Source organism: Saccopteryx leptura, chromosome 2, assembly GCF_036850995.1.
Source record: "Saccopteryx leptura isolate mSacLep1 chromosome 2, mSacLep1_pri_phased_curated, whole genome shotgun sequence".
NCBI classification, from domain to species: domain Eukaryota; kingdom Metazoa; phylum Chordata; class Mammalia; order Chiroptera; family Emballonuridae; genus Saccopteryx; species Saccopteryx leptura.
Window position 1 is genome coordinate 59759684 of NC_089504.1, and position 17789 is coordinate 59777472.

The 17789-nt window shown below is 44.9% G+C and overlaps 1 protein-coding gene across 3 annotated transcripts in view; it reads left to right on the forward strand.

The window, feature by feature from the left end:
* Window positions 1-13722, forward strand: part of DOCK8 (dedicator of cytokinesis 8) — a 246704-nt gene extending 232982 nt beyond the window's left edge. For 2 of the 3 annotated variants that reach the window (XM_066368042.1, XM_066368043.1), the window contains exons 47-48: window positions 11849-12019; window positions 12416-13721. In XM_066368042.1, the coding sequence (XP_066224139.1) occupies window positions 11849-12019; window positions 12416-12476 (232 nt within the window). In that variant the 3' untranslated portion in view covers window positions 12477-13721. Of the gene's footprint in view, window positions 1-11848; window positions 12020-12415 lie in introns of all 3 variants that reach the window. The other variant, XM_066368044.1, reaches the window with a different exon arrangement.
* Window positions 13723-17789: the final 4067 nt, after the last annotated feature.

A 17789-nucleotide genomic window follows, 5' to 3' on the forward strand; every position in this document is an offset into this window, starting at 1 on the left:
AGGAATATTGGGTCTCCTGTGGCCCTAAAAAGAATGATTATGAAGGATGTGATGGCATTTCGACCGTAAGGAAAGACATCAGAAAAATGCATACCAGTTCTTTCTTTAAGCCAGAATCTTAGAGCAGCATATAAAGTATAGGACTATCCTTATGTGGTAGATGGGGATAAAGGAGACTAAAAGTTCAAGTTTGCTATATTCAGTGAAAATGCTAATGTTAGGTGAGACTGGAGATACCCCCTCCTTCACAGGCTTTATGAGACATGGCAGTAGTGACTCCCAGCCACTTGGTAGTGCAGTGTGTGCACAGACACACGGAGCCACACATACACAGATGATATTTATTCATGTTTTGATATTTGAATTGTTTCCTGTGTGTAATAGCAATTCTAGCATTACACAAAAGCTAGGTATTCTGCAATAAATAGTGCATTTTCATAGAACAAAGGACTAGAAAAATATTGTGATAATTTTTATTTACTATTTTTTATATTTTACTATTTTATTATATTTAGTATTTACTTTCCACGTATCTTTATTTGAATTTTTAAATTGACTTTAAAGATGGAGGAAGAGAGAGTGAGAGAAACAATGATTTGTTGTTCCACTTATTTATACATTCATTGGTTGATTCTTGTATATGCTCTGACTAGCATTTGAACCTGCAACCTTGGCATATTGGGATGATGGTCTAACCAACTGAGCTACTGGCCAGGGCCCACATAGCTTAATTTAAAATTAGTTACGGTTGCACCCTGGCTGGTTTGCTCAGTGGCTAGAGCAACAGCCTGGTATATGGATGTCCTGACTTCAATTTCTGGTGAGGGCACACAAGACAAGTGACCATATACCACTCCCTCCGCCCCCTTCTCTCCTTCTTTCCCTCCCGTAGCCAGTGGCTCAATTGGTTCGAGCTTGGCCCCAGGTGCTGAGGATAGCTCAGTTCATCTGAGTGTGTTCGTCAGGCACTAAAAATAGCTCGATTGTTTGGAGCATCAGTCCTAGACAAGGGTTGCTGGGTAGATCCTGGTTGCGGCACATGTGAGAGAGAGTCTGTCTCACTATCTCCCCTCCTCTCACTTAAAAAAAATTTTTTTTAATTAAAAAAAAAATAAAATTAGTTACCATTGAAGGCTGCTGAGGTTGGCAATGGTCCAAGCCTGTCTGAACTCTGAAAGGCCCTATGACATTTTTAATGAACATGCAGTATGACCCAGGTCTGATATTAATTGTGGGAATGCTGGACCTGGGTATTCTTCTGTTCCTGACAACTAGACACATATTTTCAGGGTTAAATAATGACACAATGCAGCAGCAGTGCTAAGAACTGTTAGTGCACTAAATACAGGGCTGCAGAGTTCTGAAAAGAACAGTCCATTACAGGCTGGAGTAGGTGGGGAGGCTTTGTGGAAAACGTCACTTAAACCTTGTCCTGAGTATATGGGTAGGAGAAAGGGGGTAGCGGGAAGCAGAAGCCTTTACAGGTAAAGGAACTGACATGACCACACATTTGAGAGGAAGAAATGAACATGACCCCTCTGGGCTCCTCTGAATCAGCAAGAGCGGCACATTTTAAGGAACAGGCCAGGACAAGGTGGACAGACCTGAAAGACAGTGGTAGTGATAAATAGGGCTCCGAGAATTTAAAAGGAAGCTTCTCTTGTTAAGTGAAAACATGCTTTTTGTTCCTTAGTTAAACTGTACTTATAAAATCCCCACTGAACATGCATTTGTAATTAGCAACAAGCCCCAAGACAAGTAACTACAAATAGAACCGGGCAGGAGTGAGTAAAACTAGTTCCAGGCAAGATACACAGAAGGAAGTGGATTTGCCTGGGGATGGTCCATTTAAAAAAACCATGCATTAGACTTTTGATGGTGATGTTATCTTTCTCTCCCAGATGGCCTGCAAAAGGACTGGATTTTCAAAAGCAAATCCTCCACTTAAAACGTTGTTCTCCAGCCCTCTCCTAATGGTGATTGACATGGGAATCCAGGCTCTAGTCCCACCTTCCCCACTGCTGGTTGGGCTGCTGCATTATTGTAGAAATGCCACAATATCACTGCTTCTCACATGGCTCTGTGCAAACAGATGGCCTGGGGTTCTGGTCAAAATGCAGATTCTGACCCACAGGGTCTGGGGGAGGGCCTGAGGCTGTGCGTCTCTGACAAGTTCTCGGGTGCCACTGATGCACCAGATGGAACTGAACTTCGAGTAGAGGCTGCAGTGCTGTGGAGGCTGCTTGACTGTCCACCTCTCACACTTTCTTTTTCCTTCCCGGCCTCCCCAGTGGTTTAATCCCTCGGGCCATGGCTTTTTTCAGTCACTCCCTTTTCCCGCCCTTTTTCACCTTCAAAACAGTAAACATGTCCAATTACACAGTCAGTTCATTCATTTATTCAGCAAACACGAATTGAGCCTGTGCTTTGGGCAGGCTCTGTGCTGTACACACATGTGCAAAGTGTAGTCCCAGTACAAACTGGACGAGGCTACGGGCAAACTGCTGCTGTCTACCTCCTGTCTGTGTGCAAACAGCGGTTGACTTTCCTTTCACTTTATTTCATATCCATCAAAGGTGGTAGGAGAGACTGTGGTGAAGGTTGCCTAACTATAAATTCAGTAAAGCTCATCAAAATGCACGTTTATAATGGGTGAATGTTATAATCTGTAAATTGCACCCTCAGTACTAGTGGTAAGTGTGGAAGCCTCTCCCTTCATTGTTTACTTCTCAAGTCCAATCAGCACGTGACAGCTTTTTAATTAATGGAGTAACAATGTTGTCAAGTCGTTTGCACACTTGTTGTTTCTCCCCCCACTCTGCTTTCAGGCAGCAGAGGTGGAGCAGGAGTGAAAAATGTGTGGGGGATGAGCAGCTCTGTTTTTCCCTAAGGGAGCTCCAGCTTCTCAGCAGACTTGGCTGCAGGTGGATAAGCCCAGATATCCGGGGTAAACCATGTGCACCTTCCGACACTGACTGCTAATAGTGCAAACGTACACTGGCCAGGCACACGGCAGCTAGGCCCCGCCGCGGGCGGTGGCCTGACTCAGCCATAGCAGAACCGGATGCATCCCTGAGGAACCTGGCAGGCTGCCCCCTCCTACCTTCTCCTGCAATAAGGAAAAGCACCTCAGGGTTTCAGAACCCAAGGTGGACAGATACAACATTTGGTTTTCCTCCTCTGCTCCCCAAAGCACAGAAACCCTTTTAGACAGTGCACTTTGTGCCAATCTGTGTTTTAAAAGTTTTCCTTCTTGCATTTCTGTCTTGTCAGCTCAGGCTGATATAACAAAACGCCATAGACTGAGTGGCCTGAACAATGGACACTTATTTCTGACAGCGCTGGAGGCTGGGAAAGCCAAGATCGAGGGGCTGGCGGACTCAGTACCTGGGGAGGGCGCTCCTGCTGGCTTATAAATGGCCACCTTCTCAGTGTGGCCCCACATGGTGGAGAGAAGAAGAGAGGGGAAGCTCTCTGGCATTTCTTCTTATAAGGCCATTAATCCCATCATGTGAGTCTCACCCTCGTGGCTTAACTTAACCCTTTGAGCAGTACGAACGTCCCTGTACGTCCTTGCGCCTCCTGTCCATCCACAGTACGATCGTACTTGTGTGAGGCAACATTAAAAAAAGGCAAATGTATGTATGTTCTTCTTGTTTCCCTAAATTGGTTATCAAACAAACAAACTGGAACTGGAACTAATTTCATTTTTTGAAAAAAAACTCATTCTCGGAGGTCAGTGAGCATGAAAAAAATCTTACTACTCAAAGGGTTAAACACTAATTTCTTCTAAAGGCCCTACCTCCAAATATCATCACACATAAATTCAATCCATAGCATTATCTAAACTTTCTCATTCCCATAAAGACCAGGTTATTTTTAAATTCATTTCTATATCTAAATAAAAGATAGCAGCATGCAGCGGCCCCAGTTACAGGGTGGTTTCCACAGGGTCCTGCTGCACATATTATAGAGTCATAAGTCAGAGTCAGAAAATAAGAATGTTAAATGCCGGTGTTCTTTAAACTGGGGTTAAGGTTGATGAAGAAGAAAGAGAGGGAATTGGCACAAATGGCCAAAGGAAAACTAAATGTGTACAGTGTCAGTGGAAACCAAAATAGTTGGTAGCAAGAGATCTGAATATTTTGTAGGAAAAACAAAGCCTTAAATATGAGAGTTTGCTCAGAAGCAAGTCAGAATTGGGCAAATATGAATGACTTCCATTACTTTTGCAGGGTCATAGAGACCTGAATTAGTGGGCCTAGGATGCTAAACAGAAAACGAGAGACAAGTGGAACAATTTACACACATACTCGCACACACATAGTCTGCCCCTCTTCTGTCCCATCTGCGGTGGTTCTAAAGAGAAAAAGTCCAGTTTTGTTACAGTGCGACCCTGTCTCCACTCTGCGCCCACCCATCCCCAACTGTCCTGATCAGGTTTTCGGTCCTCAGGGCTTGCCAGTGCTCTCTTGCTCTAGGATGGGGCACTGGGTGGAGAGTTGTTGGCTGATACCAAATTAGAGAATATTATATGATCACTGAAACCACAGGGCTCTGTGACTCTTCAGGACAGAAGCCCAGGGCCAATATAATGTGAATCAAGCACTAAAGACGAGTCCAGAGTCTGATCCGGAGGCCCCCTCTCACCCCACATGGACTCTAGTGTGTTTAGTAAGTCCTCAGACTCTGCTTCCAGGTGTTAGATATGAGCTTGGACACCTCCCCAAGCCCACAGTCCCAGCCTAGCCCTCTTCCCACATCTGCCCTTAGGAGGGGAAGAAGGGCCACTGTGGCTTCCCTGAGGGAGGTGGTGACACAGGCCCAAGCAGGAGAGGTAAAGGGGCCTCAGAGGGGACAGCGGGAAGATCTAGTCGCAGCTGCTCCTCCTCTGCCTCGGGGTGCACTCCCTGCCCCTACAGTGCTGTGCACTTTCAGTCTGTGCCTCCCGTCTGTGGTGAAGGGGCACGGAACCAGAGTGCCTTCAGTTGGGCTGCACCCCCACTTTGCTCCAGGAAAGGCAGGCAACATGGAGTCATTAGCCTTTCCTGCCGGCAACTATTCCACTAGGTCCTCACCTTCCTGGCACCACTTCATCCCATAAACCCATTTTATAGATGAAGACAATGAGGTTGAAGGAGGTTATGATTAGCCCAAGGTCACACAGCAACTAGGTGGCAGAACCAGAATTTAAACTAGTGTTCCACTGGGACAGGAGTGCCCTTGGGATCTGGGGTCTAGTCAAGGTCAGGTTGCGAGGGAGGAAATGGAGGGGACGAGGTTGGAGGAAACTACTGGGATGTGCCCGATAGAGGTGGCTATGGCCCTGGGACTTACCTCCACTGGAGCCCTTCTGCAGAGAGGCCAGATAGTCTATTGGTGCCCTGCCCCCAAATATGCCTTCCTTACCTTAAAGGGTCTGGAGCACCCAGGGGTGGGCAAAAGTGGGTTTACAGTTCATATGGAAAAAAACACGCAGTTATGATAATTACAGTAGCTTTATTAACGCAAAAGGATACCACTCACAACTGTAAACCTACTTTGCACATCCTCCAGTCATGGGAGGAGAATAGAAGCCAATTCTCAGCATATACAGTATCTCTGGATGATTCTCCCCTCATTTCAAGGGCTATGTGTTTTTGTTTTCTCATTCTTCCATTGATTTGAGAGAGAGAAAGGAAGGCAGAGAGAGGGTGTGGGAAGTGGGGAGAGAGAGAAGCATCAACTCATTGTTTCACTTAATCCATTCAGTTGTGTACTCATTGGTTGCCTCTCATACATGCCCTAACTGGGGATCGAACCCACAACCTCTGGCTCTGGGTCGATGCTTTATCCACTGAGCTACCTGACCGGAGCCTCCAGAAGCTATATTTTTTCACTGGGCCTTGAGTGGGCGCTTACTAAAATGTTACAGAAACTGAGAAAGGTAGAACACTACAAACTGAGACCCTTCAGAGAACAGTTTCAACTCGAAACCACAGCCATCTGCTTTGATTGTGGCTGGAAAGGTCTGTGTGTGTCTTTCCCAGGCAGCATTTGGGGTGTTGGGATTAAGGCTGTAGGCTCTTGTGCAGGTTGCCTGGGTTCATATACCCACGCTGCATTAACTAGCAATGTGATCTTGGACAAGTTACCTAACCTCTGTTTCCCCAACTATAACAGTGAATACCTCTCAAAGTTAGTATTAGCATAAAAAATAATAACACATAGAGCTTAGAATAGGGCAAGCCCTATTCTAACAGATTAATAGGTATAACATCATTCAGTGGGGCAAACAGAAATCTTATCAATTTGGCTAGGAAACAGAGACTTGATCTGATTTACATATAGATTATTTACTCATGGCTTGTCTGTACTGATAAGGTTAAACCATAAAATACAGTGTGGCTGATGAGATGTTGGCTCGAGAGCATCTAGATCCCGGATTTACATTCCACTCTGCTGTTCCCACAGATGTATGACTCTGGACAGGGCACTTCATCTCCTTACATCTTAGTTTCATCAACTATGAAAAACAAGGGACTGGAATATAAAATTTTTAATAACCCATCATTCTCATGTTGAACAAATAGTTTCTGTACTCAGACTGGGTCTACAATAAGCAATAAATGTTCTGGGTTTATAGCTATGGGCTAGTACACCTCTGAGAATTTTATATGTTTAACCCATTTGATCTTTACAATAATTAATGAGGTAAAATTATCTTCACATCACAAAGGAAGAAACAGAGGCACAGCAAGCTTGCATAACTTGCCTGATGTCGCAAAACCAGTAAGCAGAAAAGCAGGATTCAGAGTTGAGTACTTTCGCTCGACTCCGTCCTCTTAACTACTATGCTGTGCTGTTAACTTTAGGGGCGACATTCATTGGCTAGTAACAGAATTGCTTTTAAAATGTGAAGTTATTCTTATATAAAACAAGATCAGCCTGACCCGTTAGTGGCGCAGTGGATAGAGCGTTGGACTGGGATGCAGTGGACCCAGGTTTGAAACCCTGAGGTCACCAGCTTAAATGCAGGCTCATGTGGTTTGAGCAAGGCTCACCAACTTGACTGAGCCCAAGGTCGCTGGCTTGAGCAAGGGGTCACGTGATCTACTGTAGCTCCCTGGTCAAGGCACATATGAGAAAGAAATTAATGAAGAACTAAGGTGATTCAACGAATAATTGATGCTTCTCATCTCTCTCCTTTCCTGTCTGTCCCTATATATCCCTCTCTCTGACTCTGTCTCAGTAAAAAAAAAAAAAAAAAAAAAAGATCAAAGGCAGTCATCCCAGAGCTGGGTGGTGACCTCAGAAATCATCAGTGAGCCTGGCTCTTTCTATTCTTTTGCTTTGCCATACTGGTTAAAGTGCCCCATTCTTACAGTCACAATATGGCTGCTCAGGCTCTGGCCATCATGACCACATCCTGGGAAAGTATCTGGAGTAGAAATAAGGAAAGAGCAAAGTCTATGCCCCTTTAATGACCTTTCTTAGTGACTCTATGTTATATCTCATCAGCCATTCCTATCTGCTAAGGGAGCCTAGGGAATGTAATTTTCCAGATGGGCATACCTAAGGAAGAGAGGTAATGGATAGATAGTGAGAAAACAACCAGCACGTTTTTGCCGTACAGAGGACTGACATGTGGGCTGTCCTGAAGGAGCCTCGCGGAGGACGGAGGCCAATAGTTGCAGTAAGCTCATAAGGGCTACGTGACTATTCTCACTGTAGGAAAGATACCTAACTCCTTACACGGGCTCAGAAAGTCATTCAGCAAAAGCCAGAAACTGTGTTCTAGAAGCACAACATCCTGCCCTAGCTGGTCTCTTTCATTGTAGGTCTCTGACAGCTGAAAAACCCCAGGCACAGTCATTGTAAGAACTCTGCTGTGTTCAGTGAACTCATCAACAAGGGGAGCAGCAAAGGAGGTGGCCGCACGTCTCTTGTTGGGGATGCAGCAGAATTCTGGGAGAAAATGTGGGATGGGCCATTATTGCTGTGATCATTTTTGAAAAATGGAATCTTCTATCCTCCAAACCATGGATCTGCTTTATCATCACAGCTTCTCATTTAATTATCCCAACAACTCTAGGAGATGGTATGAGATAATGATTCCCATTTTACATATGAGAAAACAGGATTTCAATGGCTAAGTCATTGTACTAATGAGTAGCGACTAGGTTTCAACCCCAACTCTGTCTGCTTGTAAAGCATTTTACCTAGTCTAGGGCATGTCGGGCCCCACCAGTATATTGTTAGCTAGCTATTATTACTCTGACAATAGACTACAGAGAATTTAGTTAATTCTCCCGAAGTTTTCAGAGTAGACGACCTCAAGGTAACAGTCAACTTCTCTAGGCCTTTTGTAGGCTCCCTGTGTTACAAACCTGGGCCTAAAAGTCATCCTGAAACTGACTTTATTTTATACATGTGGTATCTATAACTGGTAGTTAAGAAGCAATAAAAAATAAGAAGAAATGATATAGATTTCTCAGGATTCAAAGGCTATATACCTCACCTTCCAACCCCTTCCTCGCAACCTTTGATATAGAACCTGAGGTATCCTACAGCTTGCTTCAATTAATGTCAAACTTAAATGATGGGTGAAAATCCAGTTAAGGGAGTTCCTTTGGCTCTGGCTGAGTTAGATCAACTTCTTTCACAGCAGGCTAATTCTGTGATGAAGCTGTGGTCATAGGTCATAGGCTTATTTCTGCCTAGGCCAGAGAGCTTCCCCTGCCCCACAGCCACGTGCTGCCCTCTCCGTCTTTGACTGTCAAAATGAAAATGTGTTCAGTGGTAACAGGGAGAATGTGGTAACCAGGTCTGGGTATCCCCATAAGTTAACCAAAGTCTAGCACCACTGTTGGGAAAACAGTTCAAACCATATTGACCACCAGAATCCTATTCATCTGCAAGATAATATAACTATTACTAATTATTGCATGTCAGCTAAATTACAGCCAATATGGTTGTCTCTTCAAGGTTTGTTGATTCCCTTGACCAGGTGGTGATGCAGTGGCTAATATGTCATCCTGGGACCCTGAGGACCCAGGTTCAAAACCCCAAGGTTGCCGGCTTCAGCATGGGTTCATCCGGCTTAAGGTCACTGGCTTGAGGCCCACGGTCACTGGCTTGAGCAAGGGGTCACTGGCTCAATTGGAGCCCCTCGGTCAAGGCACATGTGAGAAAGCAATCAATGAGCAAATAAGGTGCTGCAACTATGAGTTGATGCTTCTCATCTCTCTCCCTTTCTGTCTGTCCCTTGCTCTCTATCTTGCTAAAAAAAAAATTGTGTTGATTTGTAAGTTCCCTTGAGAAGAACAATATAAAGGGCAAGACTTTATTATGTTTAAATAATATGATTTTCTTTCTTGGTATGTAACACACCGTGTGGGAAAACCCTAGGCTTAACTGTCCACTAGTTAAACACAAGTATTTAATATTTTCTCTTTGATGTTCCGCAGGTTCGCCATGGTGGGCTAACTGTAGATCTGTTTTTGTTGATTAGAGGATTTCTGTCTGTTTTCAATTCTGGAAAATTATCAGCTGTTATCTCTGAAGATTGCCTCTTACTCATTTTACATTCTTTTAAACATTCTTTTAGATGTGGGTTGGGAATCTCCATTCTATCTTCAAGTTTCTTTTTTTTTTTTTTACAGAGACAGAGAGTCAGAGTGAGGGATAGACAAGGACAGACAGACAGGAATGGAGAGATGAGAAGGATCAATCATTAGTTTTTCATTGCGCATTGCGACACCTTAGTTGTTCATTGATTGCTTTCTTCTATGTGCCTTGACCGTGGGCCTTCAGCAGACCAAATAACCCCTTGCTCGAGCCAGGGACCTTGGATCCAAGCCGGCGAGCTTTTTGCTCAAGCCAGATGAGCCCGCGCTCAAACTGGCAACCTCGGGGTCTCGAACCTGGGTCTTCCGCATCCCAGTCTGACGCTCTATCCACTGCGCCACCACTTGGTCAGGCTCTTCAAGTTTCTTAACCACTTTTTTCATATTGAAAGTTTTTTCTCTCCTCAGTGATCTCCTTAGCTCTGTCCTATAGTTCATGAGTTCCCAGCTGTGTCTAGTGCATTGTTTAATCTGTCCATTGAGACTTTTTTTATTTTAATGACATTTTTATTTCTAGAAGTTTCATTTTATTCTTTTCTGAAATTTTCCTGATCTCTTTTTTCATACTCTCCCATTTTTTTTTATCATGGGTTTTGTACCTTTTATTATATACCTCTATATTAACTTTGGGCTTATATATTATTCTGTTATCTCTGATTTTTATTGGGCTAATTCTCCTGCTTGTTGCATTTGTTGGTTCTCCCTCAGGGTGGTTGGTTTCCTCACATGGTTTGTAATTTTTTATTGTGACTTCATCTTTGGCCACAGTCGCTCTATCAGTGGGTCCTGGGTCCTGATTCAGAAACTGGTCCTCCAGAGCCACTTTACATTTATTCCTATCTGAGCTCTAGGGATTTTAATAATTTTCATCTGGTTTTATAGTAGATTGGGGCACCCACAAAAGAGGAATGTAAATTAGTAACTCATATTCACATGTGGTGCAAGCTTTGAAAGAAAAGGTGACTTTCTTTCCTACCAAGCTGATAACAAACTTCCATTCCACCTTTCTGAACAGCTTACAGCCTTTTTCTAGACACTTTTTCATAGATGGGGTAGCTTTTCAAGGCTTAGAAGGCAATATATCCAGAACCCCACTCTTCCCTGGCCAAGGCTACATTACTCATCTTGTGTGAGCATTGAAACCTACTTACCTGCTCCGGCCTCTAGGACCCACATGCAATCTTTTTTTTTTTTTTAATTTATTTTTTTACAGAGACAGAGAGTGAGTCAGAGAGAAGGATAGACAAGGACAGACATACAGGAACGGAGAGAGATGAGAAGCATCAATCATTAGTTTTTTTGTTGCAACACCTTAGTTGTTCATTGATTGCTTTCTCATATGTGCCTTGACCGCGGGCCTTCAGCAGACCGAGTAACCCCTTGCTCAAGCCAGCAACCTTGGGTTCAAGCTGGTGGGGATTTTGCTCAAACCAGATGAGCCTGCGCTCAAGCTGGCGACCTCGGGGTCTCGAACCTGGGTCCTCGGCATCCCAGTCCGACACTCCATCCACTGCGCCACCGCCTGGTCAGGCCCCACATGTAATCTTAAGGTCCTGCCAGGTGTCCTGACCGCTGCCACAGCACCAGCTCCCACTAGCACTTTGATTTTCATTTTTCCCTTCCTTCCTGGCCCCTGGGATTCCCCTTTCTCTTTCATCACATTTTGGTTGTGCTTTCCCAGCATTGCCATGTGCAGGTAGCAGGAGGGGCCTGAGTGGCATCTGCTGCACCTACCATGTTGCCGTAAGTCACAGCGAGTTTTTTGTAAGCATAAGAGGTTCCATTCTGCAGTGACCTGAGTGTGAGTGTTGGATCTACCATCTCCTTGCGGAGTTATCTTGCGCAAGCAACCTAACATTTCCGAGCTTCAAGGATAAAACAGAGAGAAACATAGACTTTCCAGGTTTGTTGGCGAAATGAACCAGGTGATGGGTGTGAAAGCTGTTGAAAGGGCCAAGCACATAGCAAATCAGGGCACCAAAGTCACCTGGGCAACTTTTCAAAAAGAGCTTCCTGGGTGCTGCCCCTGAGAGATTCTGATTCGTTAAGTCTGAGGTAGGGCCCCGAAACTGGCATTTTGAAAAGAAAAGCAACACAGATGACCCTGATAGGTCATCAAGTTTGCAAACACTGCTAGTAACTTCAGAAGTTACTCATATCATCATCTCATAGATCTGAGCGTTTCAAACTCCTATGAAATAAAACCTCATTTTCTCCCCACCCTGGCCTGTGCACCTCAGATGCGGTGAGGCTGTAGAGAAAAACAAGCGTCTCATCACAGCAGACCAGAGAGAATATCAGCAAGAACTCAAAAAGAACTACGGAAAGCTGAAAGAGAACCTCAGGCCCATGATCGAGCGGAAAATTCCAGAGCTCTACAAGCCAATATTCAGAGTTGAGAGTCAAAAGAGGTACGAAGGGGCAGAGGAGGCCTCTTGCTGGGGGATAAAGAGTAGGGCTCAAGGCCCAGCGAGCAGGGCTGCACGCAGGCCTAGAGGGCAGGGCTGGGCCTGGAGTCACAGGAGTCCCCGGAGCTGGGTCTGGTCGGCTTCCAGGCTGATCCTCCCCGTCCCTCCTCCTGGCCTCCGGGGACCGTTCGGTTGGCCCTGGGCCAGCCACTTCCCCGGGCTGACTTGCTGCCGGTGAGTTTGCTGGCACCGTGTGAAAGGATCCCAGCCCCTTCTCTTGTTCTTTCTGAGTCCTCCATGATTGATGTCCCGTACTGACAGGTGGTTTCCCCCTGCCCTCTCTTTAAAAGGCGAATTGATCTTTCTTACCTCATTTTGTTCTTTCTCTCTCCATTTCAGGGACTCCTTCCACAGATCTAGTTTCAGGAAATGCGAAACCCAGTTGTCACAGGGCAGCTAAGAAAAGCTGTCTTCACCCACAGAGACTGAGAGGCTCTGCCACCCAGAGAAGGACGCCCTGGTGCTTAAAACACAGGACATTTGCCACACAGGATGGACTACACGCTCCCCGTCCAGACAGCATTCTAGAAGCTTTGGAGTCCAAGTGACCACAGTGGAGTCTGACCATATTTTGTCCATGGAGGGGGGGGGGGGTAAGGGTAGTAAGAGGGTGGTTAATCAAGGTGACTGATATTTATTAAAATATGGTTTTTCACATGTTGTACAAAACAAAGCATAAACAGCATCTCCTGCTGAGTGGTCAGTTTGGTAGGGGTGGACTAACTGTTCTATAGTTATTTTTGCTTTAACGTTGCTGTTAAGTTCATTTGGCCTGCCTTTGTAGAGGCACGCCTTGGTGCACTGATGTAGGAGATGCATGGTACTCTGTGCCCTCAGCTGAACGTCCCGCCTGCTACATTCCCTGCCTTCGAAACAGTTCTCCCAGGATGCTTTGTGTTTTTTCTTATGCTCGAGCTTCCTCACTCTTCTTCTTCTCCTCTCTAGGACCAAGTTTATTTTTATAAAAGGATACTATCTCTGCTTTCATATCAGAACACTCTGCTGTCCGTCAGCATGTGTCCATCATCGGCAGAATATAGTCAGCTTTGACTTCTTTTGACAATGTACTTTAGGAGAAAGGTGAACAAAATTATTGTTTGAGAATTAAATTATATATTTTTAATATGCCTGATTACCTTGACTGGTACTAAAAATATAATAAGAATTGTAAATGAAATGTTTCCCGTTGCAACTTGTGTTTTTTATATTGACAGCACTTAATGTTTTGTAATGCACTTCAGAGAAGAAGAGACAGGCATAGTGATGGCCTTGCTCAGATAGTGCTATCCAGGGTCATATCTCTTCTGCAGTATTTATTCTTGGTGACCTTGAGAGAGAATTTAATTTGTATATTCCAGAACTTTTTGTTTATATCATCAGGTATAACATGCATGAATTTATAGTCTGAAGGAGGACTTTTTTTTTTTAATTACTAAAGCTTAAGTGGAAAACTTTGTTTTTTAAGTATTTGGGGCAGAACTCTTTTTTACAGAGACAGAGAGAGAGTCAGAGAGAGGGATAGATAGGGACAGACAGACAGGAACAGAGAGAGATGAGAATCATCAATCATTAGTTTTTCATTGCACGTTGCAACACCTTAGTTGTTAATTGATTACTTTCTCATATGTGCCTTGACCGCGGGCCTTCAGCAGACTGAGTAACCCCTTGCTTGAGCCAGCGACCTTGGGTCCAAGCTGGTGAGCTTTGCTCAAACCAGATGAGCTCGCACTCAAGCTGGTGACCTCAAGGTCTCAAACCTGGGTCCTCTGCATCCCAGTCTGATGCTCTATTCACTGCGCCACTGCCTGGTCAGGCGGGGCAGAACTCTTTTTAAAATACATTATACACTTAATTGCTTTCTTAAATGAGTGTGCATGATACACTTTAATTCCAGTATGTTTAGCATCTTTCGTGCGGGAGATACTGGGTGAGACTAAGGTTAAATAACATCGCCACTACCCTCCAAAGTCTCTCAGTTCAGTGAGGAAGAGACTCTGGATGTGTATAGCTGTGACACACAGCAGTCTGAAACAGACCCTCTGGAATGTAACCTTTCCCGAGTGACTTAAGGATGGCCAGCATTATCAACACCTGTTCTATTCTCTCAAACAATAAGGGTTAGGTGTTAAGTTATATCAGACTAGCTTTTAATGCTAAGAGCTCTAATAATCCTAACAACCTAGAATATTCCTGACTGAATGATACCTGCTTTTAGATACCTGTTGTCACAGGTATCCTTTTTTAGTCTCTCTTGAACCACAGTGGATGCCAGTTGCTTCACAAGTGCAGAACTGTGTTCACTGCTTCATTCCTTGTGTTCACACTCAAGAAATAAATATTTGTTGAGCCTGGCCTGTGGTGACGCAGTGGATAAAGCAGTAACCTGGAATGCTGAGGTCACCAGTTCGAAGCCCTGGACTTGCCCCATCAAGGCACATAGGATAAGCAATCAGTGAACAACTACTCCCTCTTCTCTCTATAAAATCTTTAAAAAAAAGTCAACTCTCAGAAATATTTGTTGAAAGACTAAATGAATAAATGAGTGTGAGTAGGCCTCGCTTCTAGAACAACACTGTCCAATAGAAATATAATGCAAGGGCCTGACCAGGCGGTGGCGCAGTGGATAGAACATTGGACTGGGATGTGGAGGACCCAGTTTTGAGACTCCAAGGTCGCCAGCTTGAGCGCAGGCTCATCTGGTTTGAACAAGGCTCACCAGCTTGAGCCCAAGGTCGCTGGCTCGAACAAGGGGTCACTCGGTCTGCTATAGCCTCCCCTCCCCCCGGTCAAGGCACATATGAGAAATCAATCAATGAACAACTAAGGAGCTGCAACGAAGAATTGATGTTTCTTATCTCTCTCCCTTCCTGTCTGTCTGTCCCTATCTGTCCTTCTCTCTAGCTCTCTCTGTCTCTGTCACACACAAAAAATATATAATGCAAGAAATGTAAGTGAATTGAATTTTAATAATATATTCTATTTAACCTAATACATACAAGATATCATTTCAAAATGCAATCAGCCTGACCTGTGGTGGCGTAGTTAATAAGGCATTGACTTGGAATGCTGAGGTCACCAGTTCGGAACCGTGGGCTTGCTTGGTTAAGACACATAAGGGAGTTGATGCTTCCTGTACTTCCCCCCTTCTCTCTCTCTCACTCTAAAAATGAATAAATAAAGTCTAAGAAAAAGTGCAATCAGTGCCTGACATGTGATGGCACAGTGAATAAAGCATCGACCTGGAATGCTGAGGTCACTGGTTCTAAATCCCAGGCTTCTCGGGTCAAGGCAGATACAGCCTGACCTGTAGTGGCACGCACAGTGGATAAAATGTTGACCTGGGACACTGAGGTCCTAGGTTTAAAACCCTGAAGTCACCACCTTGAGTGCAGGATCGTCAGCTTTAGCACAGGGTCACTGGCTTGAGTATGAGATTATAGACATGATTTCATGGTTGCTGGCTTGAGCAAGGAGTCACTGGCATGGCTGGAGCCCCCCCCCTGTCCCCACACCCAAAGTCAAGGCATATATAAGAAGCAATCAGGGGCCCTGGCCGGTTAGCTCAGTGGACAGAGCATCGGCGTGTTGTGTGGACATCCCACGTTCGATTCCCGGTCAGGGCACACAAGAAACAATAAGTATCTCACCCAGTTCCTGTGGATTAGGACTTTAGGAGCAGCTTTGCTGGGCAGTCTGACTTAAGGACTTGCATGAGCTTGCCATCATCTGAGGCTTAACTGAAGCTGGAGTATCTTCTTCCAAAGTGCCTCATTCATAACATTGGAAAGTTGGTGCTGGTCACTGATGGGAGACATCAGTTCTTCTCCATATGGACTGCTCCTCAGAATGCATGAGTGCCCTCATGACCACTTACTTCCCCCAACATGAGTGATTCAAGAGGAGCAAAGCAAAAGTAGTGATATCCTCTATGGCCTAGCCTCAGAAATCATACTTCATCGTGTCTGCCAGGAGCAAATCACCAAGTTTAGTCCACATCCAAGAGGAGGAGAAGTAGACTCTACAGTTTGAACAGAGGACTGTTAAATAATGTTTAACATATTTTAAAATTACCGTAATAGGGTAATTAAAATTTTGTGTTTGTTGTCTCAATGGAATAAATCAACAAAGCTACTTGCAGCTAGAGATGACCAGCCCTGGAGCTCAGGCTGAGCCCCTCGCAGAATGCTGGAGCAGTCGCCCTCAAGAAATCTCTATAACCCAGTCCACTGGCACACCACTGGGCAAGCCCTACCCTAAGGATAGTTCCCAGTTGGTGATCTTTTGTAAGGGACCGAAAACCAAATTTAAATAGGTATTTTACAGGGGTGTTTGAGTTCATTGACTCACTTAATAGAATAATCCAGAGTATCAGTGCTTCAGACCCAGCTTGATTCAGTGCCGGGGGCCAATGCTTGAAGCTATCAAGCCACTGGTTGCAAGAGGGGAAGAAGGAGAGAAGGGGGAGAAGGTAGGGGAGAGAAGCAGATGGTCACAAAGCCTCTGCTGAGTCCAGTTTTCATCTCTCCTCCTCTTGGTTGGCTGCATCCTCAGGCTTTCAGCAGCGGTCCCTGGAAACTCCAGGCTCATTCATCATAGCAAGTGCAGTCCTGAGCCTCACCAACGGAGCAAAGGTTCTGTATTCCAGAATTCCTAGTAAAATTCCTTGGGTTCACTCTAATTGGAGTGGCTCGTGATAACCAAGGTTCTCTCCTTGCACTAGAAGTGGGGTTGATAACAACTCCAACCAAATGGCTAAAGGAACTTGTAGTTCTGCAGGGAGCAAGAAGGAAAGGCTGGAAACCAAATCCCATGAGCTCTCTGAGGGACAGTTTGCTTATAAAAAAAAAAATGCCTTCAGAAGAAGGAATTTGGTCCTGGCCGGTTGGCTCAGTGTATAGAGCATTGGGCCAGCGTCTGGATGTCTCAGGTTGGATTCCCAGTCAGGATACACAGAAGTGATCATATACTTTCATCCTCCTCCCTCTCCTTTTTCTCCCTCTTCCCCTCCCATAGCTAATGGCTTGATTGGCTTGAGCACTGGCCGGGACACTGAGGATAGCTCAGTTGACTCGAGCATCTTCCCCAGGTGAGGGTTGCTGGGTGGACCCCAGTTGAGGTGCATGTGGGAGTCTGTCTCTCTATCTCTCCTCCTCTCACTTAAAAAAAAAAAAAAAGGAAAATAAGGAACTTATGTGGACATAGGATTATAGTTCATTCATATCATGCTCACAACCTCTGGCCTGGTAGGGCCATCCCTGGAAGGGAAATAAAGGGGATCTGATCTGCAGTATATGAAGAAGGACCTAGGGCTTATCATAGCCTGAAGAAGAGTAAGGACTAGGATAGATGGGGCCAGGAAGTTTTGCTGAACCAGTACTTCATCCACTGGAGTGTCTTGCCAAAATGGTGCAAATGATCAGAAATCAAAACTCTAGAGAAGAGAGGGGAGGGGCACTGAGAGAAGAATGTGGGCAATAGGGAAATGGAATATAATTACATTTGACTGGAAAAAGTCAAACATCAAAATTGTCTTTTGCTCTTCGTTGTATCCCCAGTACTTGGCCCATAGTGGACACTTGATGAATGCTTATAAAAGACCTAAGTAGGAGAGCAGAGAAAGGCCACGTGGAGGAGAGGAGAAGCAACCAAGATGGCGGAGTGCTGAAGGAGAAGCCGGTTTGTACAGAGTTTGTGCAGAGAGAAGGAGATAGGG